The sequence below is a fragment of the Bactrocera tryoni genome, chromosome 5 (assembly GCF_016617805.1).
Source record: "Bactrocera tryoni isolate S06 chromosome 5, CSIRO_BtryS06_freeze2, whole genome shotgun sequence".
In the NCBI taxonomy this organism is placed as follows: Eukaryota; Metazoa; Arthropoda; class Insecta; order Diptera; family Tephritidae; genus Bactrocera; species Bactrocera tryoni.
The window spans coordinates 52,958,029-52,973,584 of NC_052503.1; the positions used below are offsets into that span (position 1 = coordinate 52,958,029).

The window sequence follows — 15,556 nt, forward strand, 5'->3', positions numbered from 1 at the left end:
GCCGACGATCAGTTTTCGCTGAGTTATCGGCGTGAGAAGACGTTTTCCAATAATTTAATCCGCTATAACCGACGGAGCGTTCTTAAGGACCTACAAATACAACTAGAAAAGCAGCAGCTAATAGTTAAAAGCAGTTAATATCATAAATTAATTCAGAGATTTGTGCTAATCAATTAAAATTCTTGATCGCGTCGGTTTGCATAACGCGTGCGTGTTTGTTATCTGATCGTGGAATATTAGAAAAAGAAACTGCAAGGCTTTCTGAGCAGACGCGCAATTTTTAACTTTGGAGATGAGTGTTGTACTCTTCCTAGTCGCCACTATAGTGGGTTATGTGCTCTACTCATTGATCCAGTCAATGAAGCGCCCAAAGAATTTTCCACCAGGTAAGAAGAGACGAGTAAGGTTGTAAACAAATAGTAGTTAAATGATCTAAAATTTCGCTTGGTATTTATAAATATATGTATGTGGCATATTTAAGCGAACCTTATGGAATGTGCTAATTCTATTGCGCATGTGCGCTAAATTCTCAATAAAGGCAATTACTTCTTAAAAGCTATAATTTACTAGCTGTTATAACAGTAAATTTTTATGTAAGGTTTATATTTAGTTTTCATGACATTTCCTTAATTCAACTTTACTTTAACAAATTCGTTAAGCTTAGGTGTCAGCTTCTCTGATTTTTCGTCCGTAAAACTGAAATGTTTCAAGACCGTGGTAAACCGTTGGATGTTGTTCTTGTTATAGTGACAGGATTCTGCCCAGTTAACCAGAAAATCCGAATCCGTTCTAATTACATAGACTCGACAGTCGTAGGAACGGTCAACCGCTGGATCCAAATTCAAGGAACCGTATATGTGTACCGCACTTTCTGGGGCAAAGTCAAGCCTGTGACTTAAGATTAAGCTTCAAAAAATTGATTTTTTTGAGAAGGAAAGAAATAATTGATTAAAGCGAAATTTCTAGTGTTTATAATTATAAATTTAAACATCATTCGCAAATTTTTTTAATACGAAATCTTTTATATTCTGACTTTTCTTTATGTTGTATAAAAATATTCGACAATATTTCGAATTCTCATCTATAACGTATATTCAATTAATTTGAAAGTTCGTCATGTTTTGAGACCTTGAAAATTAGCTCCTTAAAATATACTCTCATCGTCCATCCCTTCGTGTACGCCTCAATCGTGTGTTCTCACTAAGATATTGGTCTGAGAATGTAGCCACATATGGATTATCATTAGGTATTCTATAGCACAGGTGATTCGAAGTGATCGGTTCCAGAATACTAATGATATCAGTTGGACTGTTATTTGGATCTTCGTAAGATCTCGCTACTACGAGATCGCGATAAAATCGCTATTTTATAACTACTACTGTAAAAAAGTTTTTATACCCTGAACAGGGTATATTAAGTTTGTCACGAAGTTTGTAACACCCAGAAGGAATCGTCAGAGACCCTATAAAGTATATATATAAATGATCAGTACGTTGAGCTGAGTCGATTTAGCCATGTCCGTCTGTCCGTCCGTCTGTCTGTATATATACGAACTAGTCCCTCAGTTTTTAAGATATCGTTTTGAAATTTTGCAGACGTCATTTTCTCTTCAAGAAGCTGCTCATTTGTCGGAACGGCCGATATCGCACCACTATAACATATAGCTGCCATACAAACTGAACGATTGGAATCCAATGCTTGTATGGACAACTTTCACATTTGACAAGATATGTTCACAAAATTTGGTATATATTATTTCCTAAGGCAACAATGTAATCTCCGAAGAAATTGTTCCGATCGGTTAAATATAGCATATAGCTGCCATACAAACTGAACACATAGTTACTAACAGTAATGCACCTGTGAAGGGTATTTAGCTTCGGTGCAACCGAAGTTAACGTTTTTTCTTGTTTTCGCATGCTTTCGAACCTATAGGTATTTTTTATCTACCTAGGTTTCGTCTAGGTACTATGAGGAAATCATGCAGTCGGCCGGTCACGAATACTAGATATCGTAGAACTTTATTAAGGTGATATCAGTTTTAATTTATATTGATGGGCCCATTAGATTAACAAAGCTAAGATCAAGGCCGGAAAAAACGAATTTTCCAGAATTTTTTCTGAGAAAACTTTTAAATTTACACATACATACATATCGAAAAATTTGTACACTTATCATGGTATCTTTTAACTGTACTTTAAAACTTAGTATTAGTAAAAATATTTATTTTGAAAGGAACTACAGCTGTTCTTCGGGAGTTCCTCCCAAAAAAAAAACACGTTCTGCGGTGATCACTATATCTCTGAACTGAATCCTCTGAAATTCGAAAACCAAACAGATTTCGTGAAAGTAATTTTAAATCTAGTAATTAATCGAAGGAATAAGGAAAGTAATAATTTTTTTTGACAAAATTGCGGTTTCTCAATAAAAATCGATTTTTTACCAATATTTCGGACTTAAATTGTTTTTATAAGAAAAAATATTTATTGGTGAGAAAAAATCTTTGATTTATTACAAAAAACTATATCTAAAAAGCTCGTGTTAAAATTTTCGACAAATCGGTTAAGCCGTTTTCGAGGTCACCGACTCTGAAAACACCATTTTGAGAAAAACTCAAATTCAAATTCAAATTTGAGTGCAATTTCAAAAATATTCACCGGAACGATATGCAATTTTCTGTGTGTATTCTGAGATATATGTACATTAAAAAATCAATTTTTTGAAAATTCTAACTATATAAAACCCATTAATGTTTGAACTCTCTTTTCGCAATTTGTTCGAGCTCTGATTTGAAGTGTTCTTACCTTTTCTGGTTAAGAGTTAAGGGAAGAATAAGATATATCTGGTTATCGGAAGTGAATCGAAATATGAAGTGTATACATATTTCTCAAGTCTATCTTATCTACATATGTTATTGAATATACTATACTATATTCGAAATCTCCGTTTTAGCATTATACTATAGTTTGTATAGAAATTCGCCAATACACTTATACGTAAGTCTTAGAGGTCGCTGATATCAGTATTAATGGCGGATTGGGGGAGACATTAATCTTAACATTTGCCTACATATTTGTGGGGGTCGCTTTGTTATTATTCAATAATCAATTAAAGGTTCAATAAGGCAGAGATTTTCGTAATGGGTCTTATGTATAATTTCATTGCTCAAATACACTTGAAATATTGCCACGAACTGTCGGTAAAGGGGCAAAATTGGAAATGTTCAAGAGACGGTTCGGACCAAGGGATGGTGCGTACTTAATTAAATAATTGAATTAAAATGGATCGAGTTTTAATTTTATTAAATACGATATGCATTGTGTTTCATCTTAGTAACGCTTGTTATATAAATGGGGTCGCCTGAAAACAATGCATCCAATAAAGTGTGAATTTTCATTTTATTATTTGTTTTGTAGGCACGTGTCCCCCTTGAGACTTCGAAGTGAAAGGAAACAGCTGGGAACTGAGTAATTTATTCGAGCTGAACTACTTTTGATTATAGAAATCATTCGAGCGTATTTTCACTACAATTTTGTAAAAATCGATCTGTAAAGCTGTTATTATTTTACCGTTTTTCGATATCGATCGTGTCAAAGCTCACCAATCGGTGAGCATACACTTTCTTCATACAAAAACATAGATTTTTAGAACAAGTGGTACTCTTAACACGTTAGTTAACTAAAAAAGTATGGAGGACTAGATCCAGTATCTTACAAATTGTTGCAGGCAATATTTTCACTCTATTCAAAAGGGTAGAAAATTGTTCCGTTTCTTTTCGTGAGAGCATTTGATAGAAAATACATTCATGCGTGAAGACTGGAACGAGACAAAGCTAAGGTTTTGTTTAAAATTACTATTAAAAGTTTGACATGTTGTTTAGTCTATGACGTAGCGTGTTGGAATCATGTGTTTTATCAACAGATAATACCATATGGTTGAACCATATTTTGTAATTGCAAATTTTAAGGTGCAACTGATCTCTGCGTTGTGAGCCCTTTGATCCACATTGGTTTAATCATTTCGACATGATTCTGCTTGATCAAGCTTAATTTTGATTTTCTTCATCCTTGATCTTGTACTCTCTTCGTACTAACAACTAGAGCAAAACTAGCCTCAGCAGAGTCGATTAGCCTTGCTGTTTTTACAAACTGTCCGTCGAGACAGCTAGCCTCTCGTACTTGTCTTGAGTATCTTGGTTTTCTTATTGACTATATATAATATATAATAGGTTGTCAAAAAAGTCTTGCAGTATTTTCGCTAGTTGGCGCTAAAAGCGCGTAGTTCTAGTTTTATTCGTCGCAACGGGTCATGCTATACCTTTTTGGAAAGCTCATTTCACGCGCTAACACGCGTTTGATTGATTGTCGTTTCTTTTAAGTCGTTCGTGAGTTATAGCGTCGCAAACATGGAGCAAAATAAAGAGAAAATACGGCATATTTTACAGTACACTACGATAAAGGCAAAAATGCATCTCAAGCCGCCAATAAAATTTGTGCAGTTTATAGACCCGATACAGTTTCCATTTCCACCGCAAAACGATGGTTTCAACGCTTTCGTTCTGGTGTAGAGCTGGTCGAAGATGTGCCATGCTCCGGAAGGCCTGTCGTCGAAAATTGCGATAAAATCGCTGAATTGGTCGAAAGAGGCCGGCATAGTAGCAGCCGTAGCATCGGTCAAGAGCTGGGCATGAGTCATCAAAAATTCATTTCAATTTCAATAAAAAAAAATTAATAAAAATAACGCAAGACTTTTTTGACAACCCATTATATACATATGTATGTATATCTTCTAAATATTTCCGAATATTTTCAGTTGTTGATCTAATGAAAATTTAAGCTCTCTCTTCGGGACTTTCGTAAGACCGATCTAATGGTGACGCTAGCGAGCAACTTTTTTATTACAAGAGATGCTTGAATGTTTGCCATTCCATGACGAGTGGCGCCGCTATTAAAAAGGCCATCAAAGTTGGCATCAAAACCATGTACTGTATAATATGGGGTAGTCAACTAAAAAATGTCAGTTAACATTCGTCATCTGGAAAAAACTGACTGAAGGTCAGCCTCGTGCCAATGTAACGGTTTTTTTTTATAAGCGCTTCGAATTCTTTCGTGATAAAGCAATAATGCATTAGTTACACATTCGAAATATTCAAACGTTACAACTTAACAGTTTTAATTTATTATTAACGGTAGTCAACTGCTTTAATTCTTTACTTGACACATATGTACATATACATATGTATGTATTAATGTATATACGGGTGTGCACAAACCAATAATAATGTTTGGAAAGAAAAATCACAACATTTTTTGAACAGGTTCGTGCGTCAATAAACTGCAGTTAATCGTGTAAATATGTATGGATGTTTGCAAAAGCCAGTTAACTGTGTTACATCCCACTATTCTTCGCATTCAAATTAAGAGCAAAAAATCCAATCAGAAATTGCTTACGCGTGCAACCAATAATTTTTTCGGTTATCCTTTGAAAAAGAAAAAACGGGAAAACCCATTCGAAGAACCTTAATGGCGTCGTGACACATATTAAGCCACGGCGTTTATAAATTGCGACTTCCTCTTTATTAATAACTAAATGCTATAATTTGAAACACACATTATTACCTTTGTAATGGCATGCAATTACAACAAAAATAAACATTCGGCTCATAGAGTTCTGATTACCGATGTATATTGCTTTGTTGCTTTGTTGCTTTTATTGCTAAATAAACTGATGTTTGGAAACCCATTAGGCATATTTAATTTGGATTCGAAGCACACTTGCTACGACAAGCCACGCCAAAAGCTGTCAGTAACCATCAACCAGAGGCCCGTCTGAGGACGTGCGACCATTTGCGGTGACGTTTTGTTGCGGCTGCCAGGTGTCGATTTAACTAAAAAACTATGTAGATATGTGCATTTACATACTTTTATTTATTCAAAAGCGCTCCAACAGATTTCCACTCGATTGGGATATGACAACTTACAGGGTTCCACTGCTGACTTATATAAATTATAAATATGTCTGTTCAGAGAGCTTTAAGATGATTATATTATTGTTAGTTTTTGTAAAATTTAAACTTACTGAAATCATGAATCACTTTCCGGTCAAATTTTGAGTACATGTTCAGTTGTTTTGTTGGATAATTTCATGGAAGAGGACCTTCTCAGAACAACGAGTAAAGCTGGTTTTTATACTCTCGCAACAAAGTTGCTAAGGAGAGTTTTGTTCACATAACGGTTGTTTGTAAGTCCTAAAACTTAAAGAGTCAGACATAGGGTTATATATACCAAAGTGATCAGGGTGACGAGTAGAGTTGAAATCCAGATGTCTGTCTGTCCGTCCGTCCGTCCGTGCAAGCTGTAACTTGAGTAAAAATTGAGATATCATGATCAAATTGGTTCACGTATTTCTTGACTCCATAAGAAGGTTAAGTTCGACGATGGGCAAAATCGGCCCCCTGCCACGCCCACAAAATGGCGAAAACCGAAAACCTATAAAGTGTCATAACTAAGTCATAAATAAAGATATTAAAGCGAAATTTGGCACAAAGGATCGCATTAGGGACGGGCATATTTGGTCGTAATGTTTTTGGAAAAGTGGGCGTGGCCCCGCCCCCTACTAAGTTTTTTGTACATGTCTCGGAAACTACTATAGCTATGTCAACCAAACTCTATAGAGTCGTTTCCTTCAGGCATTTCCATATACAGTTCAAAAATGGAAGAAATCGGATAATAACCACGCCCACCTCCCATACAAAGGTTGAAAATCACCAAAATTTAGTTAACCGCCTAACAGAAAACGTCAGAAACACTAAATTTTACGGAAGAAAGGGCTTAAGGAAGCTGCACCCAGGCTTTTTTTAAAAATTGAAAATGGACATGGCGTCGCCCACATATGGACCAAAAACCATATCTCAGGAACTACTAATCTAACTAATTTTACAGCAAAATAAAAAAATATGTAAATGACGGATAATGAAATCTCGATTATCACTTTATCATGCGAGAGTATAAAATGTTCGGTGACACCCGAACTTAGCCCTTCCTTACTTGTTATAGACGAATTTCGCTTGGTTTCATTAAGAAATGTCAAGCGATGTATTTTATTTTGATGTTGTTTTTGTAACGGTTATCTAGTCCCCGTTAGGGTGGTAAGGTTCAGATAAGTTGTCATCGAGGTCATCCAACGGTAGGACCAGGAAACGTGCTGGTAGATAGAGGGGTGTCAGATGTGTAGGATTAGCTGGGCATGCAATAAGGTGATTAGAGTCATGCGGGAACTCGCTGCATGCTGGACATATGTTCGATATGTCGGGGTCGATTCTGGATAAGTAGGAGTTTAACCTGGTACAGCATCCAGAACGAAGCTGCGCAAGCTAGCTAGATTATTGCCTCAACTCGAGCTCTTCGTTTGCAATGGGTGGTGGTTTGGTTTGGTAGAATTCGTACGACAGCCGGTTCTAAGTTACCGGAATTGGCCCGGATCGTATTTGGCCAAGGGCTATTTTTTCGGAAATGTAACCATGTTTAGATCGGCAAGTTTTAGATTAAGTTTTATTTGGATAAATCCCTTTGGCATAATGGATTTTTCCATCGCATATCGTCGATAATAATCTCAATGCTATAAAGTCTTGATCAATCCGTACGAAAAGATCTCGAACTAATATAGGATCTAGCTGGGCTTAATTCTCTGCCCATGGTGAGAGTCCATGTTTTGTTGCTAAATCGATTCCATGTTGAATATTACTGGTTTTAAAGCTCAAACTTTCTAATAGCTTAAGTTACCAGGACTCTTTCGATTCATTTTCATTTTAATGATGGATTGTTATATTGTTATTATACGAAACTCCTCATTTTGGAACCCTAACTTTTCAATCACTTCGAGAAAACGAACTCATTCTTCTTTATTGGCGTTGATGGACCGAACTCCTAGCAAAAAAATTATCTTTCAATAAACCAATACCTTAGGTAAAACTGACTGAATTCCAAGAAGCATAAGAGCGGCTGAAAAACTTTAAATCACTTTGCCCAGATAATAATGATGCATGGACAATCAAAATATTTATTCGTCGAATAAGCCAGTGCACGTTATCTTCACCATAAAAACAGGAGATTGCCTCAGCGTCAATCTCAATTAAAAAATTATTCCAAATTCCACTACATCGGGATGCACTTAGACAGAAGACTTACATAAAAACTAAACGAGATCAGCTTAAAATCAAGCCGAGAAAAATGTACTGGTTACTGGGTCCTAAATCGAAACTTAGCCTTAAAAATAAAGTGATCTTATATAAAAAGATTTAAAAATCATATGGAATACAAATCTGGGGAACTGCTAGTTAATCGAAAGTAGAGCTAATTCAAAGCTATCTGTCTAAAATCCTCAAGTTGATCGCAAACACTCCGTGGTACATCCAAATATTAACTTACAAAGAGACCTTGAAATAAAAATGGTGAAGTGCGTGATTCAGAAACTCAGTTCAAGATATCTTAATCGTCTAAGCTGCCACCGCAACATACGGCCCATCAACCTACTGGACAACAGTGAAGATACTCGCCGACTGAAGAAGGCTACATCCCTTAGACTTACCATTTAGATCTTAAGGTTAACTTAGTTAACTATCTTGTAAAGTATATACATACTAATACTAATGATATATACTTGTAGTACATATTTTATACTTCAAATGCCTTTAATGTATTTAATGGTCAAATTGCATTTTTGGCATCAATGGCAATCTTTAGATATAATTACATTTGCTTATCGACACACAACAGATTGTAAATAATACTTGTATGAAAATTAAAAAAAAAAACTTTCAATAAGGTCTTAGCGAGAATCTATTCTTAGTATTTATAATTTCTATTTCAGTTTAGTCTAAATATTATTTTCGATGTCTTTCTAAAGCAAAAGAAGTGGTCCGATCGCAACAGATTTTGTTTAAAAATTTTGACAATTTTTGAATTACTCCTTGCCCACAAGTTTTAATTCGGTTTCTTTAGAGATGACAATGCTCATTTCTCAAACAATGCTAGCCAGTTGTAGAGCTTAATTTTTTTGTTATTTGTTTTCGATTATACATGTTCGTATAGAATACACGATCGAATCGCTGACACAGCTACTTGTTTTCATCTAATCACAGTAGTCCAATACCATAGTTCGATAGCGTGTTACTACGAACTGAAATCGAGTGAGAGCTATAAATTAACTAAACAAGAAAATATACGTAATTAGCGAACATATCAAAGAGCTGGGTCATAACAGCTACTGATATGGTATTTTGGTACACCAAACTTCTGTTGGTTAGTTTTGGACGATTGGTTTATTGTTTAACATTGATAGGGTGGGCTATCTACCAGAACCTTATCTTCATACACGTTTTTTGACTGCTTTTTAGAGAAGCCAAGAACTTGAAAATAGTTTTACGCAGGGCGCATAAATAACTGCTGTCTCCGATTCAAATTACTCTGCTCGTTACGTTTGAACTCTGTACGAATGTGATAAGGATTCGATGACTGTTTTTTGTAAATTCAAAATTTTCTTGTAGAATTTATTTTTAGTTAAGAAATCAAACACCTCTGTGCCTGAATAGTTTTGAGCTCAAATTTGGATTCGTCGAAACTTCCGCTTAGCGAACATCATAAAAAATATTAATTGCTGATATGGCGGATCTCCGTAGTCCCTACCCACCTTATAGACTAAATGAAAGACTTCTTTTTGATCTTCCTACCATATACACATTTAGTCACTACACTTTCATTTAATAATCTCATGTTTTTTCTTGTAAAATTAAAGGTCCCGACTTTATACCATGGATGGGCAACACCATACAACTGCGCAAAGAGGCACGTGCCAGCGGTGGCCAACATTTGGTCTTTGAGAAGTGGTCCAAAAAATACAACAGCGATATTTTAGGTCTCAAATTGGGCAGCGAATATGTCGTGGTTGCACTTTCGTTTCCATTGGTGCACGAGGTGCACATAAGCGAAGTATTCGATGGACGTCCCGATAATTTCTTTCTACGCCTGCGCACAATGGGCACGCGCAAAGGCATCACCTGCACCGACGGCCAACTGTGGCAGGAGCATCGTAGTTTCGCCATGCGACAGATGCGACATGTCGGCTACGGACGCACAGAGATGGAGCAATACATCGAAAAAGAAGCCGACAGTTTGCTGACATATATCGATGAGCTGCATGGCGAACCTACCTGGCCGGGTTCGTTTCTGGCGCCGAGCGTACTTAACGTTCTGTGGACCTTGACGGCCGGTAAGGGTATCGGACGTGGCGATAAGCGTTTGCAAAAACTACTGCAATTATTGAATCGACGCTCGAAGGTTTTCGATATCTGTGGTGGGGTATTGTCGCAAATGCCTTGGTTGCGCTATTTCGCGCCCAACTGGACCGGCTATAACCTGATCTGCCAAATGAATCAAGAGATGCACGCATTCTTCCTGGAAGCGATTAACGAACATCGCGCTAGCATTACGAAAGAGAATGCCGAAAGTGATCTGATCTATGCGTACATACGGGAGATGAATGAGCACAGTGATGAAGCGGAGAACAGTACCTTCAGTGAAACCCAATTGACAATGACAATCTTGGACTTCTTCATTGCCGGCTCACAAACCACCAGTAATACCACCGATTTGGCGCTAATGATGCTCGCTCTTAATCGTGATGTGCAAAAGAGTGTTTATGACGAAATCACCGATAATATGGAGACACATAAAATTCCCGTTAATCTTTGTAATCGCGAATACTTTCCATATACGAGCGCCTTCATTATGGAAGTGCAACGTTATTTCCACATAACACCAGTGACCGGCCCGCGACGTGCCTTACGCAACACTACACTCGGCGGTTATAACGTGCCTAAGGATACAACCGTGCTGATTGGTCTGCGTATGGTTCATATGGACAAAGCGCATTGGGGTGATCCGGAAGTCTTTCGGCCAGAACGTTTCCTCGATGCTGATGGTAAGGTTTTCCGCGATGAGTACTTTATGCCATTCGGTCAAGGGCGTCGTCGTTGCCTGGGCGATGCTTTAGCTCGTGCCTGTCTGTTCTCGTTCCTCACCAAAATCATCCACCGTTTCCGTATCGAGTTGTGTGAAGAGGCATTGCCATCTGTGGTGTTACAACCGGGCATTACGCTGACGCCAAAACCATACAAAGTAAGATTTGTAAATCGACAGTGAACTTTGACAAGTGGATCATGGCATTACCGAATTTTGAAAGGATGTTAAATTTTTATTTGTTCTCAAGTATTCAGAATGGGAATTTTTGATCGTCATAATATACATTTTCATTGTAAGACTATATGTATACTTACCATTGTAGAATATTTTATGCAATCTTTATTTATATGGAAATATAAAGTTTAGTAGAGAACTCAATGTTGTAATTGTATGATTGTGAATGTTTTCTGCAAACTTGAGCTATAACTCAATAGAACGGGCGAAAACCAAATATCGATTTTTAAAGTTGGTTGGTCATCATGACAGTTAAAATAACACTGATGAAATTCATGGATCCCACATAAGAACAACATCACATTAACGATTTTCTTACCAGACCTGATTAGAAAGAGGTAACCCGCGAATGAAATAAATTGAGAAACTTGGTAATGGTCATCACTACTGAGGTGTTACCTTGAAAACATTGGTAAAGCGGATCCGGTAAGAGATAGAGCATGGGTGGATGATGATATAACGTTAGAATATCTTGGCGAGTTTTTGCTTAGACTGATAGAGGTCCCACAATATTTCAATATAATGGGTTGTCAAAAAAGTCTTGCGGTATTTTTATTGAATTTTTTTTATTGAAATTGAAATGAATTTTTGATGACTCATGCCCAGCTCTTGACCGATGCTACGGCTGCTACCATGCCGGCCTCTTTCGACCAATTCAGCGATTTTATCGCAATTTTCGACGACAGGCCTTCCGGAGCGTGGCGCATCTTCGACCACCTCTACACCAGAACGAAAATGTTGAAACCATCGTTGTGCGGTGGAAATGGAAACTGTATCGGGTCAATAAACTGTACAAATTTTATTGGCGGCTTGAGATGCATTTTTGCCTTTATCGTAGTAGTACTGTAAAATATGCCGTATTTTCTCTTTATTTTGCTCCATGTTTCCGACGCTATAACTCGCGACGAATAAAACTAGAACTACGCGCTTTCAGCGCCAACTAGCGAAAATACCGCAAGAATTTTTTTGACAACCCATTAAAATAAATTGTACAACTGCGGAAAAAACTTTTAGGTTTCATCAAATCCATCGAGTTACTAAATAGTGCTCATTTGTGTTTTCACCTGGGAGCATAGAGAGGATAAGTATTGCTTGATATAGAGATTGGTTTGATCATGAAGAGTGATATGCTTCCATTTGGATTTGAGCAAAATCATCAACAACACTATGAAATCCCCGAGCTTCCAACCGAACCTAATAGAATAGGTTATATCTTCTATTATTGAAATGTGGCCAACGTATAAATTTGATCTTCTTTATACCAAGATCAAGACCATCGGGAGACTTATACACACAGTATTCTAAATAAAGACAAATCTTAAATCTTGCTGGGTAGCATATTCAAGAGTGTTTTTGATTGGTACAAATTATTCAAGGAGATAATCGACACGTCTATAAGATAAAGGAATTGGTGGGTGAGAATCGATAATTCATAGTCAGAGGTTTTACTGGCATCGCTGGAAATTGGAAGGATTAGTGAACACCATTTTGAAAGATCATTTGGGTCTAAGAGTACGATTGGATCCAAAAACACTAAATTAAAAAAAAACAGCGTCCAGTTAACGCGTGTGAACCATTCTTTCCGACTACCAGGATGTCATGGAACGTATGTATAATTACTGGGGAGTCTTACATCTCTATTTACGACCAGGAAACAAACGATCGATCGGCCAAATATCGTGGCAGAGCTGAGCCGAAAAACCACGTCAAAGCAAGTCAAAAATTAAGGTTATGTTAACAGTTTTCTTCGATTATCGAGGTGTGGTGTACTCCGAATTCCTTCCAACTAGCCAATCAGCCTACAAGGAATACTATTTGAGCATGCGTTGTTTGCGCGAAGCATTTCGTAAAAAGAGGGCGGAATTATGGGCCGACAGCTCTTGGTTTTTGCACAACGATAATTCACTGTCGCAAATTGCATTGATTCTTCGTGAGTTTTACGTCAAATTTTCAACCAATATCGTCTCACTACTACTCTGGCTATTCAGTAAACTCAAACAAAAGTTCCAAAGAAACCGTTCCAAAGAAATCGTGTTTACTCAATTGAAGACAATAAACGTGAATCGATACGGGCATTGAAAGCTGTTCCGGAAATTGACTTTAACCACTGTTTCGATGATTGGAAAAACGTTCACAGAAATGGGAAGGCGGATTGCTTTGAAGGTGACGACATAGATTTTGAAGAATAAATTAATAATTCTAAAATTATAAACAAAGCCTTACCAATTTTTGCTCTTAATAGTATATCTAAGAAACTTTGTTCTCTTAATTTTGTTGAGATAATGACCGATATGTCCGATCCAGTTATATAAATTATCAAATTATTGTATTGATAGATCAAAACCAACCTCCTCAGAGTACTATGATTATACAAGTACACACACTTTTATTGAAGTTTTCGCTTGATGAACAGACGGATGGACTTACAAGCATCCAGAAATGAATTTGTCTCGCCATCGTGATCACTTATATATATATACATAACTATATTGTTATGTATTTGAGGTGTTGCAAATAACTGTATTGTATTCAGTCACACCTTACATAAGATATGTTGTAAATCTTCCATTGCAACCCTCTGTCAGTATATATGTTATAATAAAATTGCCCATAAAGCGAATCAGAAAGTGTCTTTTTAATGGAATTTCAACTTAGTTGCACAGGGTGGTGTTGCCGCTTAAGAAAAAAAAGGACTAATCTTCAGCGGCTCAACCACTAAGACGGCCGGAAATACTATTTACAACGGCAGTTGCTTCGCGACTTTCGCGTGTGACTTCGAAAACGAAGGACCAGTTTTAATTATCTACACGCAACTCAGGTTTGGTAAGTTGAGTCCCTCTCAGCTTGATTTCACTGTCTGTTACACTTGTTTAGGTACATAGTCCATACAATTACTAAGTCTTAGCGAGGTCTGTCTTGCCGCGGGTATAAGAGTTTCAATTGGACAATGTCCCTTAGATAAAAATTGGGAGAAAATTTCAAGTTTATCAATTGTTAAAATTGTCTTAAGAAAGGTGAGGTAGAAATATCTCGACACTTTCAGCTCGACTGTCAAGGTTACTCGAGACTGCGTTTGAATTATTTCGGAAATCATACCTTCGGTGAACCGGGCGAAGTGGTTGGAATTGATATTGGTCACCTCAACAAAGGTTTTGGAGGTTCAAAGCGCTTCGCCCATACAAACGGGTTTTTGATCCATATTCAGGAGGTCTTGACATTAAAAAGTGTCGGTGGAAATCTCTTGAATTTCTGCGTGAGATCAACCTCGTGTGTAAACCTCACGTTGGTCTAAATTTTGATGTTTCGAGGCATCCAAATCTCCTGAAACAGAAACTTTTGAGCATAAAGCCTGGAAAGCTAAAGCTCGGCGGGTGGATTATAGATTGCAGCTAATTTGTTGCTAATAGTACAACAATAAAAAAAAAACAAAAATTAACAACAACAGCAATTCAATGTTCGATACTGCATTTGCTTTTCATGTGTTAAAGCCGCTATTTCGATTATTAATTTCGATAACATTTGCATTTAGCGATAACAATTACAACAAAACATACGACATGCGAGTTTAAATGAGTCAGGAGTGTAATAGAAGTTTATTACAAAATGTTTTAATATTTTTTTGTTGTTTTTGTTTGAAACACATCTCTGAGATGAAAATCATAATTGTAATTGTAGTAATAATAATAATAACAGCAGAATTAATTAGTAGTTATATTTAAAAACTAACTGTGTGTGTGTGTGTGGATGAACGTTTTGTTTTTCATTTTCTTGTTTTTGTTTTTGTATTTTTCATTTCATTTGCTTTGTTTTGCTTGTAAGTAAGTTTATAACAATTAAAACTTAAACGTTTAAAGATTTTTCCTTTTGCTTATATTTAAAATCACTTTTTCAACAGGTTCACATTTTTCATTTCGTTACACGGTGTTCAACAATGCCTATTTTGTAATTGTTTTTGTTTTTTTTTTACTTTAAATTTAATAAACTATATTATATTATTCATTAATTTTAATATACATATATATGCATGTATATTTTTTTATTTATTTTTGCTATTTTCAATATAATTTCTCTGCTCTTTGTTTTGTTTTTTGTTATTTAATATACACATGTGTACTACATACATACTTATTGTTTTTGTTTTAGTTTTTTTGTTTCGCAATTTTTACTTAGCCCCTTACAGTTATTCTTAAGACGTATGACAGTTAAATTTTTATGCACAACTACAGCTAAGTACTTACATACATACATACATATATACATGACAATCAGACACGCTTTGACAAACAATTACATATGTATGTACA

At 36.4% G+C, this 15,556-nt stretch overlaps 1 protein-coding gene across 1 annotated transcript; it reads left to right on the forward strand.

Moving 5' to 3' along the window:
* The first annotated feature begins 9 nt into the window (after positions 1–9).
* On the forward strand, positions 10–11,396 carry LOC120778522 (probable cytochrome P450 305a1). Its single transcript, XM_040110357.1, has 2 exons — positions 10–386; positions 9,793–11,396. Exons 1-2 carry the CDS (start codon positions 293–295, stop codon positions 11,196–11,198), a joined length of 1,500 nt encoding a protein of 499 aa, XP_039966291.1. The 5' UTR covers positions 10–292; the 3' UTR covers positions 11,199–11,396.
* Positions 11,397–15,556: the final 4,160 nt, after the last annotated feature.

Excerpts from the sequence above, each read along its gene's own strand:
- LOC120778522 (XM_040110357.1), top strand. The coding sequence starts at position 293 with ATGAGTGTTGTACTCTTCCTAGTCGCCACTATAGTGGGTTATGTGCTC. Across the intron at positions 387-9,792 it reads CCCAAAGAATTTTCCACCAG|GTCCCGACTTTATACCATGG; the intron begins GTAAGAAGAGAC and ends GTAAAATTAAAG.